General features: G+C 40.1%; 2 protein-coding genes across 3 annotated transcripts in view; one reads left to right on the forward strand and one right to left on the reverse strand.

Annotated features, from left to right (window-relative positions):
• Positions 1-221: 221 nt before the first annotated feature.
• smyd4 (SET and MYND domain containing 4) lies at positions 222-6,157 on the reverse strand. The gene is made up of 10 exons (XM_046411519.1): positions 5,939-6,157; positions 5,507-5,651; positions 4,935-5,024; positions 3,347-4,298; positions 2,757-3,023; positions 2,041-2,246; positions 1,773-1,920; positions 1,565-1,681; positions 921-1,044; positions 222-760 (listed from the first exon to the last, which is right to left on the reverse strand). Exons 1-10 carry the CDS (start codon positions 6,073-6,075, stop codon positions 637-639), a joined length of 2,310 nt encoding a protein of 769 aa, XP_046267475.1. The 5' UTR covers positions 6,076-6,157; the 3' UTR covers positions 222-636.
• A 467-nt stretch (positions 6,158-6,624) lies between these two features.
• The window catches only part of LOC124070654 (replication protein A 70 kDa DNA-binding subunit-like), a 36,270-nt gene continuing 19,671 nt past the window's right edge, over positions 6,625-23,223 (forward strand). The window contains exons 1-11 of one of the 2 annotated variants that reach the window (XM_046410754.1): positions 6,625-6,775; positions 7,302-7,349; positions 7,669-7,747; positions 7,967-8,075; positions 8,188-8,279; positions 8,369-8,470; positions 13,212-13,226; positions 14,413-14,737; positions 16,600-16,702; positions 16,825-16,893; positions 18,707-18,899. In XM_046410754.1, coding sequence (XP_046266710.1) covers positions 6,743-6,775; positions 7,302-7,349; positions 7,669-7,747; positions 7,967-8,075; positions 8,188-8,279; positions 8,369-8,470; positions 13,212-13,226; positions 14,413-14,737; positions 16,600-16,702; positions 16,825-16,893; positions 18,707-18,899 — 1,168 coding nt within the window. In that variant the 5' untranslated portion in view covers positions 6,625-6,742. The remainder of the gene's footprint in view (positions 6,776-7,301; positions 7,350-7,668; positions 7,748-7,966; positions 8,076-8,187; positions 8,280-8,368; positions 8,471-13,211; positions 13,227-14,412; positions 14,738-16,599; positions 16,703-16,824; positions 16,894-18,706; positions 18,900-23,223) is intronic. The other variant, XM_046410755.1, reaches the window with a different exon arrangement.

Below are 23,223 nucleotides of genomic sequence, written 5' to 3' on the forward strand. Positions count from 1 at the left end.
AATTTGATGTGCTCATAAAGACTTAAATTGAACATATAGAGGTCTTGGAGGACATGGGATGGGTACTGTAGGCTCAAGAGTCAGAGCTTGCTTTCCAGCCATCGAAGCATGAAATTAAATTTGTCAGTGGATAACTGCTGCCACCTAAAGGTCAGAGGGCTACCTATATGTGTGTATAGTAGCCGAGGGTATTTGCAGATCATATAGATTGATTTACTTGCTGGAGTGGAAACCATTTCTTAACCACAGTCATAAAAAATGTACACATTTACTTTAGTCTCATTTAGAGAAGTACATGTAACCTGCAAGTACCTGTCGGATAAGTTGCGTCACACTGTAAGACCACCACTGAAGCATGAAATTGAAATTATTGATGTATACATTTTGACACCAAGAGGTCAGAGAGACACAATTAACTACATGTATACCTGTGGCCATTTGGTAGCTGTGCAAACTCACGTCACTTCTAAAATAGCATACTTACATAGCGCGTATCAAAGTACCTGTATGTATACACACAGTGCTTATAAACAACACATCAGCTTTTTTATTACATGTGGAGACACTAAGAAAATTTCACAGATTTTAATCAGTTTTTTTAATCGGTTATTACACTGTAAAGTTTTCGGCTCTTGACTACCCTCGTAGACAGTCCTCCATAGCTTGCAGCTCCTGTAATTCATGACAGTGAGGGCCACAGTGAAGGCGGAGGAGGTGTTTGACCTTGGGGATGACAGAGAGGGCTGGGCCTCTGGCACCTCTGGGAGAAGGAGAGGAGAAAGACAGCAAGGCAGAGCTGTTATTTCTACTAATAATGTCAGTAAGACTCATAAAACAGTAGGACTTGGACTTATTAGTGCAGTTAGCAGTACTGTACCCTGAGAACCAAACTTTTCTCACTGTCTGTACAACTCGCTCACCCATTAAAATGTAGCTGGGCTAATTTAAAGAGCTGACGACCCAGTTCAATGCTGTCTTCTCCATACTGGGAGCCAATGGCTACAGTGCTTCGCTCCAAATGGGAGGCTGCATTGTTCCAGTCACCTACACCAACAGTGGGGGAAAAAAAAGAAGCTGTTGACTGAAAAATTTTAACTGAGCAAAACTCATGTCATGACTAAGTAGAAATAAGAGTCACCATCATTACTCTGACACTCACTGGTTTCTTGGCTTTAGCTACATATCTGAAATTAAAGTTGATATTATGAAGCTTTTTAGCTGGTTCTCACAACATGAATACTGCTGCAGTACAGTTAGGATGCTTATTTCTGACCTAAAATTAAGCCTTCCACTGCCACATTGTTACTATAGTCATCAGTGTTTTGTTATGTCTGCTGAAATACACACAAAGTCAATGCTGTTACTTGACCCTTTTCATACATGCATGTTACATTATATACCTGTTAGTGACAAACCACTGCTGTCAGTGGTACATTGACAGTTCTTCCTTAAATTAAATGTTTTTTTCTACAATTAGAAAGTATTTTGAGTTGTGATATCATATTGAAAAATTGTCTATGGCCACAAAGCTCATCTGCAAATACTCATATACTACTCTTCTCACCCATTGTGGCATATGCCCTGGCTGTTGCATCTGCCAGCTCGCCCTGCAGTGGGTGTGACTCTGCGAGGATCAGTCCAGACTGACAGGGGGTCCTTCTCAACAGTCTCAGAGCCTCATCTGAGAGAGGACAGAGCAGAAGAATAACATGACGACGAAACAAGATGACACATACATACATTATTGTGTCTGCATACTGTATCAAAATAACCTGGTCTGTCTCTCTCCATGAGGTCCACAGCCTTCTCCAGGTCGGCCCTGATCTCCTGCAGCTTGTGGTTCACTGCAGATGAAGACATGCGATGACCACAGGATGACTGCAAACACATAAATCCTTTTCCACTGTCCTCACCGCTTTTCTGAAAACTCACAAAATGGAAGAAGAGTAAGATTAATACGGAAAGAGGAATTCATAAATAAGTGTTGCAATTACCCATGTATAATTATAAAAAACAATCCACTACAACACTAATGAACACCTTGAGAGATCCTTTGCACTTTCCACACAGGAGACCAGACTCATGTAGATGGCCTCCAGCACCCAACCACTGCTGTCTGTCTTCAGTACGCTCCTCCTCCTGCTCCGGCTGCTGCACAGTACAGGCCTCACACTGACACAGGAAGTAGTACTGTTCCTGCAGGAGACGCTGGCGCTCTTGGGTCGCCATCCTGCTGCTGTGGGGACCTGAGCGAGCAAGGACAGAGTAGCACGACAGCATAAGCCTTAACTCAAACTAGAATTACCACCTGGTGGTCGAATGCATCAGCGCACAAGTTACAATTTATATCCATGTCTGTCTAGACTTATACAGTATATGTAGTGACTGATGGAGAGTTTCATCGTGTCACGCAATGACATCCACCAGAGGATCAATATCACTAAAACCACCAAGTTTGTGGTGGACTGCAGTGCTTCAAATACGAAAGTGTCGCCAGCAAAGAAGATCTGTCCAATCAGCACAGCTTCAAGGTGGACAGAAAATCTCTAGTCTTTGACATCCAGAAGTGAATCAGTTCATCTTTGAGTCCAAGTAGATATTTGTACTAAATCTGAGTAAATTTCCTCTACGTCTTCCTCAGATATCATGTTTATGAGAATGGATGAATGGATGCATGCATGGGCAACCCGAAAACATAATGGCTGTTGCACAAAGGCATAAAATGCAAAATAACATAACAATAATGATTGTCTTACCATAGCAGTGCAGGATCTCTTGTCCAGGGGTGATAACTTTGGCTGCTCTGACAGTTACTGTGACCCCGCGGGCTGCGCCTTTGTCCTCAGCTACACCCTCACTGAGGTCTACAGACAGTTCTGGACCAGTGGAATCAGCACCGGTTCCAGTGCAGAACATCAGGCTGGTGTTGGGACAGCAGGAGTGATTGAGAAGACTAAGAGTCGGAAATATTGCTGTAGCAATGCGGATTTCTCTGCTGGACTGCACTGGTGAGTTTGCTGCTCCTGTGAGATGCAAGAGAAAAAAGGGGTTACTGTGCAACTCATGAGCATTAAAAGTAATTTATGAGCAAAAATGCACAAAATTCATTGGCTAATAGAACTCCACTGCAAATGTTCCTCTGAAAATATGTTTGAGTTGTGCAGTTACGTCACACCTGGACCAACAGAAACTACTGTCATGCATGCATTTGCAGTTGTGTCATCCATCTTTTTTTCCTACTGATTCTCTGCATTGATATAACACTTTAGATTAAAAGAAGGAACAAACTGCTTTCATGTTTCTGACTTTGAGATTCAGTCGTGAGTTCTTCTGAAATCTGAATCACCTGTATCCTGCAGCGTGATGATTGCCTGCGCGTTACACCTCAGCTGCAACATGTGCTTCAGAGCTGCACTTCCCAGCAGCCATAGCTCCGAGCTCTCACATCCCTCCTTGTCTGGTGAGTAGCTGTTTGGCCCTGAGGGTCCACTGAGGTCCCAGGATGCAAGTGGAAGTCCTGTCTTGCTGATCTTAAGGTAGAGCACTGTCAGAGTAACTGCACAAAGGAAACGCAGACCAGGGCTGTGGCGATTTAGATGGTGCAGCAGGTGAAACACGCTCAGGTAAGAGTTGCCATAATATGAAGAATGACATCCTGGCTTTAGCTTTGTGTGCTTGTCTCCGCTTGGATCCCTGGCCATTTGGATGTTTTTTAACCCCGCCTTCAGTGTTACTCTCAGAGCGAGCTGTGACATCACTCCCATCACCATCAGTTCTGCTCCCAGTGGACACTCCCAGCAGTGATGTTCTTCCCAGGCATCTCTCTGACAGGAAGCTGAACAGTATCGGCTGTAACTACACCCTTTGCACGCCACAGGACGCAGTGTTTCAGTCAAACACCTGTGACAGCGCCTGTGCTCCATGCCAAATGATGCTACTCTCGCCATGTCCGGTCTTGCTCCCTTCCCTTTCACCTCCTTCATCCCTGGTATAAGCACACAGCTGTAGGGCCTGTCACTGAGGATGGCCTCCCCAGCTGCAATTTTCTCTGTAGCCACCAGGTGTCGACCTTTCTCCAGGCAGAAGGCAACAACAGCTTGAGGACAAATCCCAACCGTGAGAGGTCCTTCTCCGTCAGGGCCTTTATGATTTTTTGAGGCAGGATTGTGATAATCCTCTTTTGCCTTTTGACCTGCAGAGAGATGCTTGAGGCACTGTGTGCGACGCTCCTCTAGTTTGTGCAAAAGATGAGAAGGATAGTTGTTCTTTAGAGCTTGGTCGATGTCATCAAGGGATTCCTGAGGGAAAACAGAAACACTTGAGTGTGAGTCAAAGATGGCGAGCAAAACATAAAGGTGACTGACATTTTATTAACTTATTTACAACAGTGTTTTGTGTTTAAAATGTTGACACAAGTGTAGAACTAAGAGCAGGTCTAAAATCAGTGCTAGATATGCTGACCTGAGAAGGCTGAGAAGGGAATATTAGCTACTATTTAGTACAGTAAGTGAGGAGTGGCATCAGCAGTGGCTGGTAAATAATGTATCTCAATGCCAGTGATCTGTGCAAAAAGTTCAACTTAAGTGATAAAATGGCTTTCCCATAAATCCTGTGACATTAGTACAAATCATTTTCACATTTATGCGCTCTTACAAATCACCTATTATTTGTATGAACTTGAGTATAAACAGCATGTTAAACATGTGATGGTAATGTTTCCATGTAATTACAAAATAAGAATCAATATTCCCTACAGGATTCCTGCAGTCAAGTGCTGTTCAAACTGCTCACAGAAGGAGAAAATCTTTTGAACATTCACAGGCCCATTTTTAGTCATCGAATAAGAAGCAGAACTGGCTAATAACAGGTTCCAATGATACCACCAAGTACAGCACGACCTCATTATTAAATTGCTGAAGATGGCGCCAACTTACCTGGTAGTGCTGCAGATGGTAGAGCGCAGCAGAGCGGTTGGCATAGCACAGAGACAGCTGCTCAGAATGTAGGGGAGCAAAACAAACGCCCTGTCATGACAGGAGACAAAGAAGCTGAACGTTGATGCATATTAATTAGGAATGAGAGGAATATCTTGTCTAAAGAATACTGCTATGTACTGTTTATATAATCTCAAAATTTTAAACACTTTATATTTACAGTATTTGTAATTGTGAACAAATTAACAGAAATATTGTATGCATATTCATCTTTATCTGATGAATACTGCAACTTGTGTTTTGCATCAGGACTACTACTACATTAAAAATTCCATTCAGTACGATCTTATGACTACAAAATAAAGTAAAACACTAAAGGAAAAATAAAAGATAATATCAGTGTTATTTTATAATATGTTATATAAAAATGTAAGATAAAAATTATACATAACCAGAAGGAGACTAGCATTTTGAATGGAATGGTGCCCTTTCATATAATTTTATATTATTGTAGGTTGAAGTTTTTTCTATTGTCTGGCTCGTGAGGAGCAATAGCACATTTTCCCCTTCACCTGTGAATAGTGCAGAGCAGCTGCAGTGTAGTCTCTGGTCTTGAAGCTGGAGTTGCCCCGCTCCCTGCATTTGGCTGCTTGCTCTGTGTCCTTCTGTACAGAGTACCCTGCAGAGATCGACTGCAGAAAGTCCAGATCATCTTGCCTATAAGACATGGAGATGAGATAAGAGATGGAGACCATTACAAATTACAGATAAACTTTTCCTATCATCTACTAGATTAGTGCCTCTGTGTTCAAAACATTCTCCAGTAGCAGGAAAACTGGGATTTAATTGGTCCAATCAAAAATAAGTTCATGTCCCATACGTAAGTTGAATAGTTCACGAACCTAAGACATCTCAGATTTAAATAATAAAGAGTGGTCTCTGATTTATCAGATAGACGCAGGAAACTCACAAGCACAATCCACAGAAGTAAGCTAGCAACTCACGTTGTCAGAGTTAGACTGCATTTAAAAATGTCATCTATTTCAAGCAGGGATGTAAAATGTTCCTTTAACTCGGGGTCGAGTCCGATCCATTTCTGTGCAACATGCTCTTGCCACTGGACGCACGGAAGATCCATCATGGACCACAACACAACCACATGGGGACCGGAAGTTAAATTTGAGTTTGTTATGGGTCCGTTTCTCGCCAGATCGCAGTATGAAATCTAGAGAACTACTATCAATTTTCCGTAATAAAAAAAAACAGTTTCCGACTTTGACCTTCAAAATAAAAGGTATACGTCTCGACTCATGGCTATCCAGGAAAAATCCAGCATGAGGTTAGCTTCTCAAAACCAATCGGAATATCTCTATAATGCATTGCCATCGGGTTTAAAACAAGGCTATCGCATTAGAGCGTGAAAGGCGTTTTTTAATACTTGATTTTCACAAGACACCTACTATAAATTACACTGCCGAGTATCTGGCTATATGTAAAATGCCTGCCACGATTCTCAGTGATCCATGTCTTAAATCTTAAAATGATTTGTTCATGCACCATTTGCGCCTTTGTTTTCAACTATCTTTACTTTTCATCTGGTGTCTTTACATTTCTCACTCCAATTACAATAGCCCGACTAAATTTGGTTCTTTATTTTGAAAACATAAATGTATTGTATCCGATGTATTTCGTTCAGCTGTTGCGAAAGTATCGTTTGTCTGGCTTCTCTCGCGATAAGTTCTATATTTTTAACTTGACCACGTCTGAGAAATCTGTCTCCTGGCTTTGGAAACCACTTTGGCCAAGACATGAGTATAAAACTTACACAGGGGGCAATTGAAGTAAGCAAAGAAAGTGTATTACTAAATTACCCTTTTCTTTGACGTCAAGTCGTTTTCTTGGGGCTGGCATTTAGTAATGTAGCGCTACTAGCTGCAGGTGCTATCACAGGAAGCTAACGAGATTTAATGTCACAGCTCCATTAACAATACTATTAAAAGATCAGATTGTTTAAACTTTGTTGATGTTGTTGTTGTAAGTTTATGTGGCCAAATAAGTTCAGATTTCTGTTCTGCGTCATTGTTTGAATAATGACGCAAAACAGGGGATTGCTTATGAGGTTAGACAACAGTTTGGTCAATTTTTCTTAATTATTTGGAATCAAGAGAGTTGATAGAAAGAACAGGACAGTCTAATCTAGTCCAGAACAGTTTATCCACTGATGCTTACCGGCTAGGGTCTGCGCAGAATGATTCTCACTTCGTCAGTCACCAGATGATGGGCCTTTACTTTAACAGCATGGTAATGTGATGGAGCAGGATGGGTCAAGCTGGAGATACTTTCAACTTCATGTGTGTTGTTGTTTAGGCCCTGTCCAGAGGCTCCCTGGTGAACAATCCCGTGCTGCAGCTTATGGTAAGTTAAGGAGTTGTCTTGACCTTCTTGACTAGAAGTGTGTGATGTAGGTACAATCCTAGTTAGACCAGGCTGAACTTTAACAGATTCTCTCCAGAAATCGTTTAAGTCATGTAAAAATAATCTGATTAGAATAATTGCCAAACAGTCAAAATCCAGACTGAATATGTAAATATGTTGACAAAAGATGTCTCCTGCTTCACTGGAAAGTTTATTTTGAATCTATGTGCACTGCTACACTACAATGTATAAATTCAGGATGAATGTGAAAACAAACTAATTTGTTTGTTTGTAAAATCTTCTCCCCTCTGTTTGTCAGAACATCCGTCAGATTTCTAATATGTCTGGTCCTCCCCGATTCCGACTCATGATGAGTGACGGTCAGCACTCTTTGTCCTGTGAGTATCTTCAAGTAGCCTGAAAAATTGTGGGTTTGGTTTGCAGAAGTACACATGCACTGTTGTTGACAAACATAACATGTTGAGTCCAGCTATGGTAATGTGATGAAGAACAACTATAGCGCTAAGAAAATCTTGGTCTCAGATTTGTCTATCTACCAGTGATTTTCTATGATGTACATGACTGTATTGTGTATGTGTATGTGTGTGTGTGTATAGCCTTTCTGCTGGCCACACAGTTAAACAATTTGCCAGAAGAAAACCTCTTGGTACCTAATTGTGTCTGTCAGGTGAAGAAGACCATGAGCACCACATTGTCAGATGGCAGGTATGTGCTTTCATTTTTGTTTCCATACATTGTACCCCCACTCTTTTTTTCTTTGTTTTCTGCATGTAATCTCCTTAGGCCTTGTTTTAACTTTCTTCTTCTTGTGTCCCAGGGTCGTGTTCACTGTGTTGGACATGACAGTATTGCAGTCAGCTGAGGAAACTGGAGGAAAGATTGGAAATCCCACTCCATATAATAAAGATGGTATGTTTCTTTAGATTGCGCGTTAATGAAGCTTGAACTGGCAATAAACTGCTTCTGCAGGTCCATCATGGTGTTTGCTTAACTTACAGGTAAAACATCATCTCCACACGATTCACCCTCAACTAGTACCTCCCTCTCAGTTTCCCCTCCATCTGCTGCAGAACCTGGACCCTCCTATAAGAAGAACAGCAGTGAGTTCCTTGTCGTTTTGTTTTTAATTTCATTCTTCGTTACATGTAATTATGCTCTTAGTCATTATACATGAATGCTATGACAATTAAATGTGCTATGATAATAATAAACCTGCTTTTTCATTACTGATACATTATCTCTATCACCGTTTTTTGACCGGGACAAATCCAAGACTATTTTTGCTCACTAGTCACCTGCCATGGCAGAATTAGTTTTTCTTGTTGCTGACAATCTGACACTCCAGCTGTAGTCAGACTATAAAACGGCTAAATCTTTGCTTTCCGTGTACAAATGGGTAGCATTAGGCTGATGCAGATTAAATACAGTGCAGACAGAGTTTAGCATGGATATCACAGTCTAGTCTAGTTTTATTTTTAAACCACATGGGGTATTAACAGTAGTACTAAAGATATATATGGGTGCGATCCGAAGTCATTGCATAGAAGACAGTGATGTCTGAACTCAGTTAAATAGTGTACTCTGAGGCCCTCAAGTGCATGGATATTACATGTCAAAGAAAGTAAGGCTACTTAATTGCTGAAGAGATTACAACAATTAAATATCTCGCGCTTATAAACAAGTCCTAATTTCTTCATTTAGCCAAGTTAGATGAACTGAGAATTAGTGCTTTGCTCAGACTCAAAAGAGTTTTGTAAGTTGAAAGTAATTGTATTCTTCTGCAGTTGAGTAGGGATAATTTTCAAGTAATACCTAATTCATCATAACTTTGGGCTTTGTGAAATGTTTCTCAGTTGGATGATGAGTTGTTGAGTCTTAAGAGTTCACCATAACAACAACATGATATTTTGTTGATTGTTTACAACAGTCATCAGTGTGTTGCACTGTGGTTAGAATCAAATAGTAGTTTCAAATTAACAAGAGATTTTCAGAATTGGGGATAAATTTGATGTAGAGAAAATGTGAATCATTTGACAAACCCTCATCTCACCGACAGAGGGAGCCATGTACCCTTTGAGAGAACACTGCTGATGGAGATTTGAAAGATTTGAAGTCCTCTCAATGATTGTTTTTCTCCACCGCTGTATTTTGGGCCAACAGTCTTTTGTTTTTCATTTTTCAATCTTATTTACCACCCCACATTTTAACAAGCACTATGGACTGAAAAGTAAATTCTGGTTTTCACTCAGTTGAGTCTTCAAAGGCTGTAGTCTGAGTGTGGGTTAAGAACTAGATGAAGCGCGATCACAAGGTGTAGGGTGGTTTTTAAGCAGTCAAAGGAAGGCACAGAAAGTGCTAAATTAATGTAAGTTCCTTCAGCTTAAGTACCCCATTGACATTGTGCTCTTTTGTCATATTTACTACTCTGCTATCAGAGCAGGAAACTATGTTGTTGCCCACCGGCCACTGCAGCTTGTGGAGACCATAACTCTCACTTTGCACTGTTTTACCACCATCTAGAATTTTAAAACAGAATAAGGACTCCAAATGATGCTTGGTTTTCTGCCAAAATGGCTGCCACTAATGCATGTATCACGCCTAAAGTAGACCATGTTTTATTGGATATTCTTTTATTAGTTTAGCCTTTGTTTCATACCACCAGCTGCTCTCAGCGTTGACATTGATTTTTGTTATGTGGCAGAAACACAGCGATAGTCCTTCTCAGTGGAGGATGTAACTGTGTGGGTGGATAATGAGTGCTTGGTATATATTCTGTGTTTGTGCATGTGTAGGTGTGTGTCTGTGTGTGTGTGTTGTGACTGAGGGAGCTTGTGTGGGCCGATGGCTCCTCCAGTTCATGGCTTCATGAATATTTTGTTGTGGACTGAATTCCCTTGTAGCGATGCACAGACGCTACAGGAGAGCGAGAAAGTCAACTAATTTGACTTAGCAAAGATGAGATGCTGCATTGAGTGTTTCATCAGACGCTTTCCTCGTTCTCTCCTTTGAATCATTTTACCTCAGAGATCCCGCCAGATAGAGAAAACCTGCTGCTCTATTTAATTGTCCTGTTGATGAAATGGTCCTGTCTTTAGAGCCAAAAACAAGCTTTATGCATGAAGTCTCAGAATATTTACTCCCACTGAAGGTGGCCAAGTGTTTGATTAGTATTCAGTATTTTTGCCTTTTCAGTAAGTTGTCAAATTTGTGTGTTTCAACAAAACTGCTGAATGCCACAAATTGTTTCCAATGAGGTGTGGGCGACGTGATGAGGAAGGAGCCTGCTGTTTTATTAGAAGGTCTGAGTTCAGTTCAGTTTCAATTCAGTTTACTTATATAGCGCCAATTCACAACAAAAGTTATCACATGACACTTACCAATTAGAGCAGGTCTAGACCAAACTTTTTAATTAAATTGTAAAACTAAAATTGAGTTCAAGCCTTGAAGACATTACAGTCCTTGAGAAACACACTCAATCCATGGGTGCTTCCATTTTGCTATTATGCATCCTTGCTCCCTTGTCTCGTATCTCTTCCTCCTGTCCTGGCTCCTTCCAGCAGGGATGCAAGTGAAAGCTAAGATGTGAGGGGATGCAAGGAACGAGGAATTGTATTTACCAAACAAGAAATCCTTTCTCACTCCAAGGTTATTATAGATAACTAAAACTCTGAAACAATGCGTGAAATAATACATTTTAGTTAAGTGATATAAAAATAAAAGACAAAAATACATCAATCAGCAACAACATTAAAACCACTGACAGGTAAAGTGAAAAAAATGAGTCTCATGTTTTTAATGCCGCCAGGTGGGAGGGTGGATTCAGCTTATTCCGGTGCATCCCACAGATTCTTTATGAGGTTGGGATCTGGGAAATCTGCAGTGGTCTTGTAGTGGTCCTTGAGACATGCCTGAGCTGTTTTCGAAATGTGATGAGCTACATTGTTCAGCTAGGGCGAGGCTGCTGATGGAAAAAAAGGTTGGGGTTGTGGGGGGTATTTGGTCTGCAATGTTGGAATGTTTGGGTGGGTGGTGTGTGTCAGAGAACACCCACATGATTGCCAGAACCCAATGTTTCCCCACAGAACATTGCAATGTAAATATATGATTAATATTATTCCCTTCACCTGTCAGTGGCTTTAATGTTGTGGCTGATTGGTGTGTACTGGAAATGTCTTCAGCTTTTGTCTTTGTCATTTTGGTCAAATTTGTCAGCACGTCAAGCATGAGGAGGCTTTGATGCGTTTGTTTATTGAGACTGAGATGTCTGCATGGCTGTGAGTTGATTGCCGTCGCAAAGTGGTGTGTTTGTACTGCAATACCTATTCTGAACATCTTAAATCTTATCCCTGACAAATAGCCCCAGTCTTATAAAATAGAAAAACTAAATCTAGTGCTGAAACTAATACAAAATAAACTATAAAATAAATAAACTGAACATTGTTAAACAATAAAAACTAAACTCTATCAAGCAAACCAACTCAGAAAATACTGGTTTGAAAACAAAAATTAAAAACAAAAGAAAAAGAAAAAATAACTGAAAAACTCTAACAACTGTTACTCGCACCAGCATCATTTATATGAGACAGGTACTGCTCATGACACACAACAGCTCGACTGCCCCGTAGTGTGTTAAAATAAAAACGAGTTTTAAACAGCTCCAATAGCAATTACAGATTTATTGCTGCATCAAAGCATGACAGAAATAAGACCAATAGACAAATAAATGTGTTTATTACTGAGTGAATAAAACAGACAAGAGGGGGCATTAAAATAAAATCAATAATTTGCCAGTGAAAGGTTGCAGGTAGAGTAAGTCTATAATGTTCCAGGAGGCAGAATATAACAGGACTAATAATAATAATATCCACTACTGAGCAGCTGATGAGTACAGACATTTTTCCTGAAGAGGCCAAGATGGACGTCGAGCAGAGAAGAAAAGGCCTTGATGAAGAAAAAAAACGATTAATGATTAATGACATATGAACAAAATTCCAAATGTTTTAAGCGTTTAATATTGTTTGAGCATGCCTTGTGTGCTCTGTAAGTCTCAAGTGACACTGTACTCTCTCACTTAAAAAAAAATATCAACTTTTGAGTTAGAATATTAATATTCTGACAAAAAATCGCCCTTGAGTAGGTTTTCAGTCAAAGGTCATGATGGAGTTGTCACTGGCAGGACTCTGTTCCCATTTAAATATTCATCAGCAGCTATCCTTGAAATAGACTACCTTCAAACTGTTTTGCGGATGATATTTAAATTCCAGAAAGAGATCTGCACTTGCTGAAGTGCAGTTAAAAAAAAATATTCATTATTCATTACTAACCATTCTCTGCAGGTTTCCTTGTCCCCACAACTCTTTCCCTCCCTTCCTCTCTTTCTTTCTCATAAACACACATTTCTACACAGTTGCTTTCTCCTTCACTTTCTCCATTTATTGTTTGTTTTTCCTTGGCTATATATTTCTCTCATGCTCTCTTCCTACAGTACAAACAGAGGCTGTTGAATACGTTACCGGCTATGTATTAGTACTCAATACTGATCTTAATCAGAAAAAATGAGGATCCTTGATAAAACTCTGTGCTCCTGTCTTTTCTCTGTTTATCACTCCGTCCACCAATCCCCACCTATCATCTCCTATTTTCTTCTTTTGCTACCAGCTTCTTCCCTCCACCGCTCCATCCGGTTAGCGTGTGTATGAATATTGATGTTAATTACCCCTCGACTGAAAATAGCTGTTCAGTCTGTGATTTCCCCAAGGAATTTGCTCATCTCTCTCTCTCTCTCTCTCTCTCTCTCTCTCTCTCTCTCTCTCTCTCTCACACACACACACACCTGCAAAGGAGGGTATCATCGAGGTGAGTGTTTGTTGTGCTCCATAACAGGAGCTTAAATCAGGGGAGTGGTCTCTGTGGAATTGCATCTTTTTATCCCTAACAATTCCTCCCTCAAATGCTGTTGCTCAATATGGCCGATCATCCCTGCCAAAATGAGGCATTACATAAAATAAATTTTGACAACAGCCAACTATCTAGCCTGAATCACTGCTGATGGGGCTGATGCTACTTTACTGTGGGAGGTGAGGTAACACCTTGTGATTCTGTGGGCTTGTCAGCACTGTTCAAGTGGACTGGCATTGTTATCTGTTGAACAAAAGTTAAAAAGCTGAACAATTGTTTTAACTTTTTTAGTTTAGTGGTGGCACACACCTAAGAATTTATTAGTTTAAGCAACTGTGAAAAATTACCTATAATATAAGACTTTCACTCAAAATCAAACGAAATGGTCACGATGCATGACATGCATGCATGGATAAGATTAGTATTTACCGATTTAGGCCTGGTGCCTTGTCCACAAGATTGATGTCCTGATAGCTGATCCTAATTATTCTTTTTCTCTATGACTGAAAGGCACAAGTACAGTAATTATGAAATTAATAATTGATTGGCAACCCAAGAAGAAAACCCCAGTTTAATTCATTGGCACAAACTGATGTTAACAGGGAACTGAGTTACTCTACAGAGATTTTTTGGGAGAGTTTAACTTCTTCAGGCGTTTTATCATTTTGGCAGCTGCTCACTTTATGAGATAACAGTACTACCACTAGTGTTTAATTAGGATTTGACTGCCTAACGGCGAAAGGAGAGTGCTTCACCAGTTAGGTGTCAGTATCAGCAAATGAATTTGTCTAAGTCAGCTATTGTTATTATTTTTATTTGTACACAAATATTGTCTGAAAAGAAATGCCCAAAACAGGGGAAAATTCTCACCCAGATTTCATAGAGCCCAAATTAATATCTTCACAGTACTTATTTTGCTCAAATAGCAGTTGAATCCCCTCAAATATTTAGTCTACAATTAAATAAAATGGGGCAAAAGTAACAAATGTTTAATATTTTTAATTGATAAAGTTATACATCAGTTACCAGTATTGTTGTCGGTCTCTGTTGGCTAAGGAACTAATTAATAGATTTTTTTCAGCACTGTTAGTTTGCCATCTTGTTCATTTGGAGTGCTCTTATGGTGATCTCACTTTTTTCCCAGGAGCTCCTTCTCCTCCCCGAGGCTATGGAAGAGGGTTTGTGGGGAAGTCACCCATGAAGACTTCCCCCATGAAGACTTCCCCCATGAAGACTTCCCCCATGAAAGTTTCCCCCATGAAGGCTTCACCCATGAAGGCTTCACCCATGAAGGCTTCCCCCATGAAGGCTTCCCCCATGAAGGCTTCCCCCATGAAAGTTTCCCCCATGAAGGCTTCCCCCATGAAGGCTTCACCCATGAAGGCTTCACCCATGAAGGCTACCAGTGCTTCTCCAGGTTCTTCAGCAAACGTGATTTCTATTGCTCACCTCAACCCCTACCAAAGCAAGTAAGTTTGAGTGTGCGTGTGTCTGTGTGTGCCTGTTTTCATATACTGTAGATGTACACTATATTATCTGTAAAATCATTTTAACACTACTTAAACTTTATAGTGAATAGCTTAACAACGTCGAATCTGATTTAACATGCATTTCCTGCCAAATTGCAAACAAACTCTGTCCTGTATGATTTCACTTTGATTTTTTTTCCCCCTTCTGCTCATTCATCAGCTAAACTATTTCCTCTCATGCTGTGACTTTGCTTCCCTGTTTGCTGCCATTTCTGAACAGCTCTTTAGGGCATGTTTGGAAATGTGCGTGTTTGTGTTTGGGCATGTGCATGCATGTGTGAGTATTAATTTTTTTCTGTTTAAATGCCTGTGTGGCTATGTGGATTTGTGCGTGTGCATGATAGTGAACCCATCTACATGGAAATTAAATGAAATGACCAATCTTGCCTCAGAAACGGACACTTTAACAGCTGGTACTGCTGGGTCTTTATGGTCTGCTGCTGAGGTTTTCATTCTGTTATTTGGCCTGGTGGGGATTTGGCCAACCCTGTTTTTTTCCCCCCACTTCCTTTCCTCTCACAATTTCTTTACCTTCTCCAGGGCTTCATTTTACTGCTATTTTCCTTCTTTCCTCTTATCACTTCATTTGGCTTAAGTCTCTCTCTCAGACAAGTTGGGCACAGAAAGACAAGAGAACTGTATAGCGATATTTATTTGTCCAGATTTTAGTACAGGTCAGGTCTAGTACAGTCAATTCTTTCTCCATATTCAGGCTCTGATAACATGGCCCTTTTTCAAATTGTATGCTGTGAAGATAAGTGTGCCTCTAGGTGTTGTAATAAACTGATGACTGTTCTAACTTTACAGTTGGGGGGTTACCTGCAGTGTCTAAAACAGTGGGCTTTAACAGTTGTTCATCTATGTATGTTTGTGTGAAATGAAAGCGTGTTCCTGTGCGTCTGTGTGTGACACTAAAACGTTACATACAGTAGATTAAACTGGGATGTTGTGTATGCGCACTTGGTCTTTTTATGGCCATTTGAGTTGCTTTCTCATCCCATTCTCCCAATGTTAAGTAATAGCATCTAGAGCAGACTATAATTGGCTTTTGGCTGCCATAAACCTTGGTGTAGCAGTCTTATCCATATTGAGCAGGGAATGGGGTTCACTCTGGGCCAGCAGCTGCTCTCATGATAGGGGATTTAATTGCAGGCAAAGTTATGGTATGAATATCCTCTACTGCACAATTATCAACGCACTCAAAAAGCTCACTGCTGCATAAACTGCCGAGCTTGGCTGGCTGTTGTTAAAAACAGAACAAGAAGCACATTTTAAATGCATCCAGGAGTTGGCAGATGTACAACACCTAGTTCGGTCTTTGAAAAGAAAGTTGCAGGATGTTTTTTTTTTTCTCTTTTATGGAACTTTAAAAAGACTGAAAAAGACACTCGTCCAATTTCCTTGGGAATTGTTCTTCAGTGCGGATACATTTCACGTTGGTGACTGATGTGAGCTGGGTTGGGATGCTCATTAACAAAAAAGGAAGCTTTTTAAAGTGTCTCTGCAGCATTCTTTACAGTTTGTGGTGACCTTTAGACTGAAACTCCTTTGGCTAAGTTGCACATAAGTCTATTGGTCAAAGAAAACTTTTTGTCATGACTTCAGGGGAGAGAATGACAATGAGGTATGTAAAACATTTTCAAAGCTTAGATTTTGGTTTTCATTCAGGCATTTTGAAGTCAAAGTTTTGGGATGTTTTTCCCCCTAAGTAACTTGCATCATAGTGTGGTGTTAACTTTTGCTGACATGAGTTTTCTAAGTGTTGAGTTGTTATTACAAGTGTCTGTTATGTATATCCCAAGGTGGACTATCAGAGCCCGAGTCACCAACAAGTCCAATATCCGCAACTGGAGTAACTCTAGAGGAGAGGGCAAGCTCTTCTCCTTTGAGATCACAGATGAGAGTGTGAGTAGAGGAGTGGAGAGGCCTGAGTATCTGTTATGTGCATGCATATCAACATATGTTACGCATGGCTGTTTTTCAGTTTGAAATGAAATGTTGTTTAATGGAAATGTGCCGATCAACAGGGAGAAATAAAGATCACAGCCTTCAACAAGGAAGTGGACAAGTTTTTCTCTCTAGTGGAACAAGGCAAGGTAAGCAGATCTCACTCACCTATAAACATCCTCACTTGAAATGATAACAGTTTCTGGGAAACTTGACTTAAAAATGATAAATTGCGGCAAGGAAACGCTTGTACTCACCTTGTTTCAAAAGGAGGTTCTAAATGTGGTTGCCATTTCATTTATTGGGTAAAATTGATTGAAGAGCCTTTTTTAACAGTAATATCTAAAAGCTATAAAAATTCACAAACTTCTTCAGAGTAATCTTCAGTGTCAGGTATCTGTTTTGTTTGCACATAGCACCTCAAACCAATGCCTCAGGGAATGATAAAATAGTTACCAGTCAACCTTTTTGCAAAATCCTCTCTTGCCTGCAGGATGTCTGGCCAGTGAATGAACCAAAGGGAGGTATTATTTTGTGGATGGGATTTATTAAGTCATATTGTACTGAAGTACATTGGACATTTGGGTGTATCCTTGCTGTTGCGAACAGCATGAGAAAACATGTCAAATCTAATATGCTTCCACCGTTTTGCTGTTGTTTCTGGTTGCCTTCTCTGTGCCTGAAATGGCTGCCTGTCTTGAAGGATGTGTTGTTCATGGAGGATGTGTTTATATAAAGTTTCTGCTTTGGCAGAAGTGATCGATACAGAGTCAAAATATGAAGTACAAATTATTAAAGAATAGGTTAGGGTTTTTTCAAGTCACCCTTAACATGCCATATGTATGTTGAGAGACACTATAATCACTCCTCTCTCTGTTGGTAGTGAAGCGATACCCTTATAGTGATTTTTTTAGTTTTTATATAAAAAAGGTTTGGCCAAAGCTAATGTGAGGATTCAGCAGCTTAAAATCAGTGTTTTTTTTGCCTGTAAATGTAATTGTCAGGATGTATGAGTCATGGCTCATATATATACTATATACTAAGTATATATTGTGCTTAAATGGTTAAACTAATAAAAGTTAAAATCTCAGATGGAGCATACACATTGAGAGATAAATAAACTGAGTTAGCGCCAGATGAAAGAACAGCTGTTTGGGCTAAAATAAACGTCCATCAGTCCGAACACCCAGAATGTACCCTTAGCATGCTCCAGTATACCTTTGCAATTACAGACAGGTAGTACACATGTTACAGCTCTTGCTCAACTCAGTCTGGCCCAAACAACTTAATAACTCAATTAACCCAGGCCATAATTTTGCTAGTCACACTGACTGAGGTATCAGCCACTGGCGATGACTCCCAGCACAGCCCCAGATCCAATTTGTGCCCTCTGCCCTCCATAGATAAATAAAGGAATGAATCCTCCCTCCTTCGTGATCTGAGTATTGACAGAACAGTGAGTGGGTGTGACTGTCTATGAGCGGCCAGAATGCTTATCGCATTAGTTTCATGCTCCTATCTCTGTGTGGGGTAAATCAGAGAGAGGGAGAGAGATAGAGGGAAGAAGGAAAGTGAGCCATAGAGACAAACTCTGAGGCAGAGAGAGAGAGAGAGGATATTGGGGAATTGGAAGACTAAATGAAAAAGCGCGCCTTGCATATTGAGTTTAAATTGTGCTGTTTAGCTGACTCAAGCTCAGCTGCTTCTTATTTTCTGGTGAATTAGAGAAGTGATGGGGCTGATATGACACCACATCTTAGTTGAACCTGAAGGTTTTTCCATTCTTATCAAGAGGTTTTGGTCAAGCGGAAGCTGTATTGTAATAATAATTTAGCTTGCAGGATCAATAAAGCAGTCGCACAATTCTATCAGTCATAGTTGCTTTAGAGTCACTGGAAATAACCAGTCTGATTTGGTCTAATTTTGTAATGCCCGTGCACCTTGCTCACCCATTCTCTGTAGGTGTACTACATCTCCAAGGCTACGCTGAAGGCGGCCAACAAACAGTACAACACACTGAAGAATGACTACGAGATGACCCTCCATGCTCATTCATCCATTGTGCCATGTGATGATGGTGTGGGTGTCCCGACAGTGCACTGTGACTTTGTGCCCATTGCAGAGCTGGAGAACAGAGACAAGGATGCCATCATTGGTATGATAAGAACTTTATTTTTGCATTTGTAGCACTTAAATGGTAAAAAAGAGAGCAGCTTAATTGTGAGTGAGTACATAGAGCTTCAGAGCCAAGGACAGTTGGGGAAAGGCAGGAAATGTGGCTGCTCGGGTGTTTTTGCCACACACAGCCTACAGACTACATTATCACAGTTTTTACAATCAAGACTTGAAAAACAAGAATAATCAACTGATCCAGATATTTATGTGTCAAACCAATCAGTCAGTCTGCCGTGATGGCTCAGAGAATGACATGATTCATGTCCTGTTGAAACTATGTGAACAGCCCCTGAAATAAGGTGTCAAAGATAGAAGATGAAATGTGGTTCAGAAAGTATGTATAATGTTTTTTTGTTCTTGTTTTTTTTTGCTACAAATTCATTCAGGTATTGATTTCTGTGGATAGCTGGGAAGATTTTTATTTTTTTTTTTTTTTTAACCACATTCCTGACTGTTGCTATGTACAGTATGTCAGTTTTGAAAATCAGACAAACGGCCAGCAACAGCTGAGGGAGTGTTGCACTGGTCCAGTCAGGTGAAGAAAAGTTTAATGTTGATATCAGTGAGGAGAGAGCTGTCGATCTTTTGCATTACAGCTTACTGGGGCTGACATCTGTTGAAAGAAAAGCTCTGCCAACACACACTGGGCCTCATTCAAGAAAATCTTCTTTTTTTTTAAAAGGTTATTTTTTCTATCTTTCTGCCTTTCCTTTTATTTATAAATTCCAAAAAAACATCAGGAAAGATTAAAAGGAAGAATTTCAGCAGATGTCTGACAGCCCAAGACTTCTAGAAAATATAAAAGACTGCAGCTATCAACGACATGTCATCAGAGCAGCACTGCACTGTGACGGAAATAAAGACTGAATGTTTTGAGATGAACTTACATGCTAGGAAATGTTTCTCTAAAGCAGAGCTAGATATAAGATAAGATAATGTTATAGTCTACAGGTGATGTTACACAAGTCAGGTGCAAAACAAGAGAGCAGCAAGAAGACCCTGAGGCAGCTGTTGGAGTTGGAGAGCTACTGAACTCTGTAGGTTTATGTGCCTAAAATAAAAACATAAAATGAACTAAACTGGCAGCAACAGTGGCGATGATCGTGCTGATGTAATGGTGTATGAAATGTAACAGAATAGTGTGTGTATCTGACCTGTGATTTGGATCTGCTCCAAAATTCATTTATTCAGTGGGTTGTTCTTTCACCCATGTAGCAATCTTACACAAAGTTCCATAAAAATCGACAGGGATCCGCGATATTGGATTTTAAAACATACATGATATGCCAGTATTGTGCTTCTCGTTTTTGCTGATGCTGGTACATGTGGATATTTTTTTTCATTTTAAAAATGTGTGCATTCACTGGGCAAAATGAGAAAACTATGTATTCGCCAGTTTGTGTCACATGTCATGTTACTGACTTGCAACATCGGCAGAAATGTTGATTGCATGCCGTACTGATATTCAAATGACATGCTAATATTATCGTTCATCCCTATAAATCAGCCCAGTAGTTTTTATTTTATACTAGTGAAAAACAGAAAAACTAAACAAAAAACATAACCTCTTGGTTAAAAGTAATTAGTGTTTTTCTTTTATTTTCACTTGTGAAGAGACTCATGAAATTTGTCGGAGATAATTATTTAAATATGTCCTGTAGATACTCATCTACATTGAATAACCACAAAGTGGACAAGTAAGAACATTTCAGTTGCCAGTTTTAGAACGTTTGGGTTATCAGCCGGATCATCTCTCCAACTGCTCAGTCCATCCAGGTAATTACAGGGTGCGGATGCGTAGAACACTGATCTAATAGACAGGCATGTGCCAGTCTGTCATGTACAACGTGTTCTGGGAGAATACATTATGACGAGGTCAGAAGGAAGGTTAATTCAGGTATATTGTAAAGAGAAGAGATAAAAAGAGGATGATGCTCATTCCACTGTTTTTATGAAGGTTAGTTGCGGTGTCTGCCCTCCGTGCCTGACAGAAATGTCTTATCTCTGCGACAGGTAAATTGGGATGGTCCAAGTCTAGATTGGGGTTGAAATTTGTGATTCAGCAGTGTCCTCCTGGCAATCTGCTCAATATTGTTAGTGAGATGTTGCACTGGTGTGACAGTGAAGTTTCTGTGGTTGAGGCACTGAGGATGTAATTTTTAAACTGCTCTTGGTTCTTGAAGGGTGAGGACATAACACTGCATGTTACAACTTTTTACCCTGTCAATTGTTTGGCCATTGTTTTGCATTAATAGAACAATTAATTAATAATAATTAATTGTTCACGATGAACATGGCTGGGTGTGGCATTGCTGCATAGGTTTGGGTACCCATTGGCACAAATGTTGATTTAAATCAGGAACATCAGAAAATCACAGAATGAATAATAACAAGATTAACAGTCTGAAGATCTTACAGTTTCTAATACAAGTATGTACCAAAAAAGTATTGCCTTTTCAAAACAAAGTGTCAGCATGCTTTGACAGTGTGCTACACACAAGTTACGAATGATTACGGTACAGTGCAGATTAATGAGCTATTCCAGACTAAATGTTGTTTGGTTGAAAAATGGGTTGAAAAGTTCATATCTGTTCCATTTCCCACCACAACCGTCAGCGCAAATCTGTGTGGTCTCTTGTGCCTCTGATCAGTCACATTAATGCAGTGCTGTTCTACATAAGGTCATAGCCTACAGCAACTGCTGGATGGCACTAGCGGGATTATTGCTTCTAAATGTCAGCATAGCATATTACAGTTAATGGTCATAAAGAAGTGTAAAAAAACACACTGTAACCTACTGTGTGGTAGATTGGTATAGGTTTACGTTAATTACATGATTACATTAGTGTAAACTATGAGCAGTTGAAGCCAGCTCAGTAGGACACTACGCAGATTAGAGATGCACTGAGAGGTTTACTTGGAGGAGGGTGTTTGTGTCCGTCACAGAGGAGCAGTGCTGCATGTCCTGTGTGTCATCTGTTGTCTCTCCATTTACACACTCTCTCCCTGCTCCTTTGTTAAATAGGGGATTATAACATGGTAATGAGAACTGTCATTCTGTTCCTGTGGTGATAATGGAGTTCAGAGGTGGGTGACATCGTCTCAATCATAATGGAATTAAGGAGGGCTGAGAGAGTACAGACGGAGAGCAAGGGAGGAGTGGTGGACGAGGAGGGAGAGGAAGAGTTTAGGAAAAGGTTAGCAGAGGTAGCAGACAGGAGGCGAAGTTCACAAAAGACTGGTTTGCAAAATCTATATTTCAATTCTGTGCAGTCATTTTAATTAACGCATGGTCACTGACACCATGAGTTGACTGACGGAAAATCATTGTTAAGCCATTTAAAGGTGTCCTGTGGATTTTTTGACCACTTGTAGTGGTATGGAGCAATGTTTTAATGAGCGCATCAGTATGATACGAGCATCTGCCAGCTGTTTAACGCTGTTCCGTTGATTAACAGATAGGAGCGCTAACAAGCAGAGAAACTTAGCGGTGCGACAGCAAAGGCAAAGAAGAACGCTGCAGTTTTGAAAACATGAATGTAAACACAATTTAAAATATTCAGAACACACTTTGCAAATCTTTTATTTGTAAAGAAACAAAATCAGCAGATTTGTCAGGTCCCGGACACTTATGGACAATGTGTTTTGGTGACTGAGGCGGAATGTAAACATTTTGTTTAGAAGGAATCTCTACAGCGCTTCTAAAGTTGTATATCAAGTAAAAGGGACGAATCACCAATGTTTACACCTTTGATTGCTTTTCTGCTTATACACACACAGTGTATCTAACCCCATGTCATAGCAATGAGATGCATTAATCCTGCCTTGATTTAATCTTAATTTGTTTCCTTTCTTTTCAGTAACCTTGTGACAATCCTGTTTGTTGTACAATAAGCGCTCCATAAATTAATTTTATTTGTTCTGATTTAGTGTTTAATATTAGTCATGGTAGGCCAGGCTCTTCACCCTCTTCAGGCTCAGCAGTGACTGCTCTTCACTGCAGTAATCCTGAATGAAGTTTTCAGGCCTTGAGAGTGACAGGAAACATGAATGAGGAATGAGTGTGTTTGTTGTGATTCGGAGTGTGGTCCTGGGTGTGAGCCAGCCCGTTATGACATTTATGTCAGTCCGACTTGGCAATATCAGAGGGGTGTCAACTCTCTGCTGTATTTCGTCTTCACGGCTTATGATCTGATACTGGTTCATATTAGGCAGTATATCCAAGAGGCCTTTTTACACATTACACCATTTAAAAACATTCCAAAAGACTCTAGTCACAAAAGTATTACTGCCTCCGTGCATGT

Source organism: Scatophagus argus, chromosome 14 (genome assembly GCF_020382885.2).
Source record: "Scatophagus argus isolate fScaArg1 chromosome 14, fScaArg1.pri, whole genome shotgun sequence".
Lineage (NCBI taxonomy): Eukaryota > Metazoa > Chordata > Actinopteri > Scatophagidae > Scatophagus > Scatophagus argus.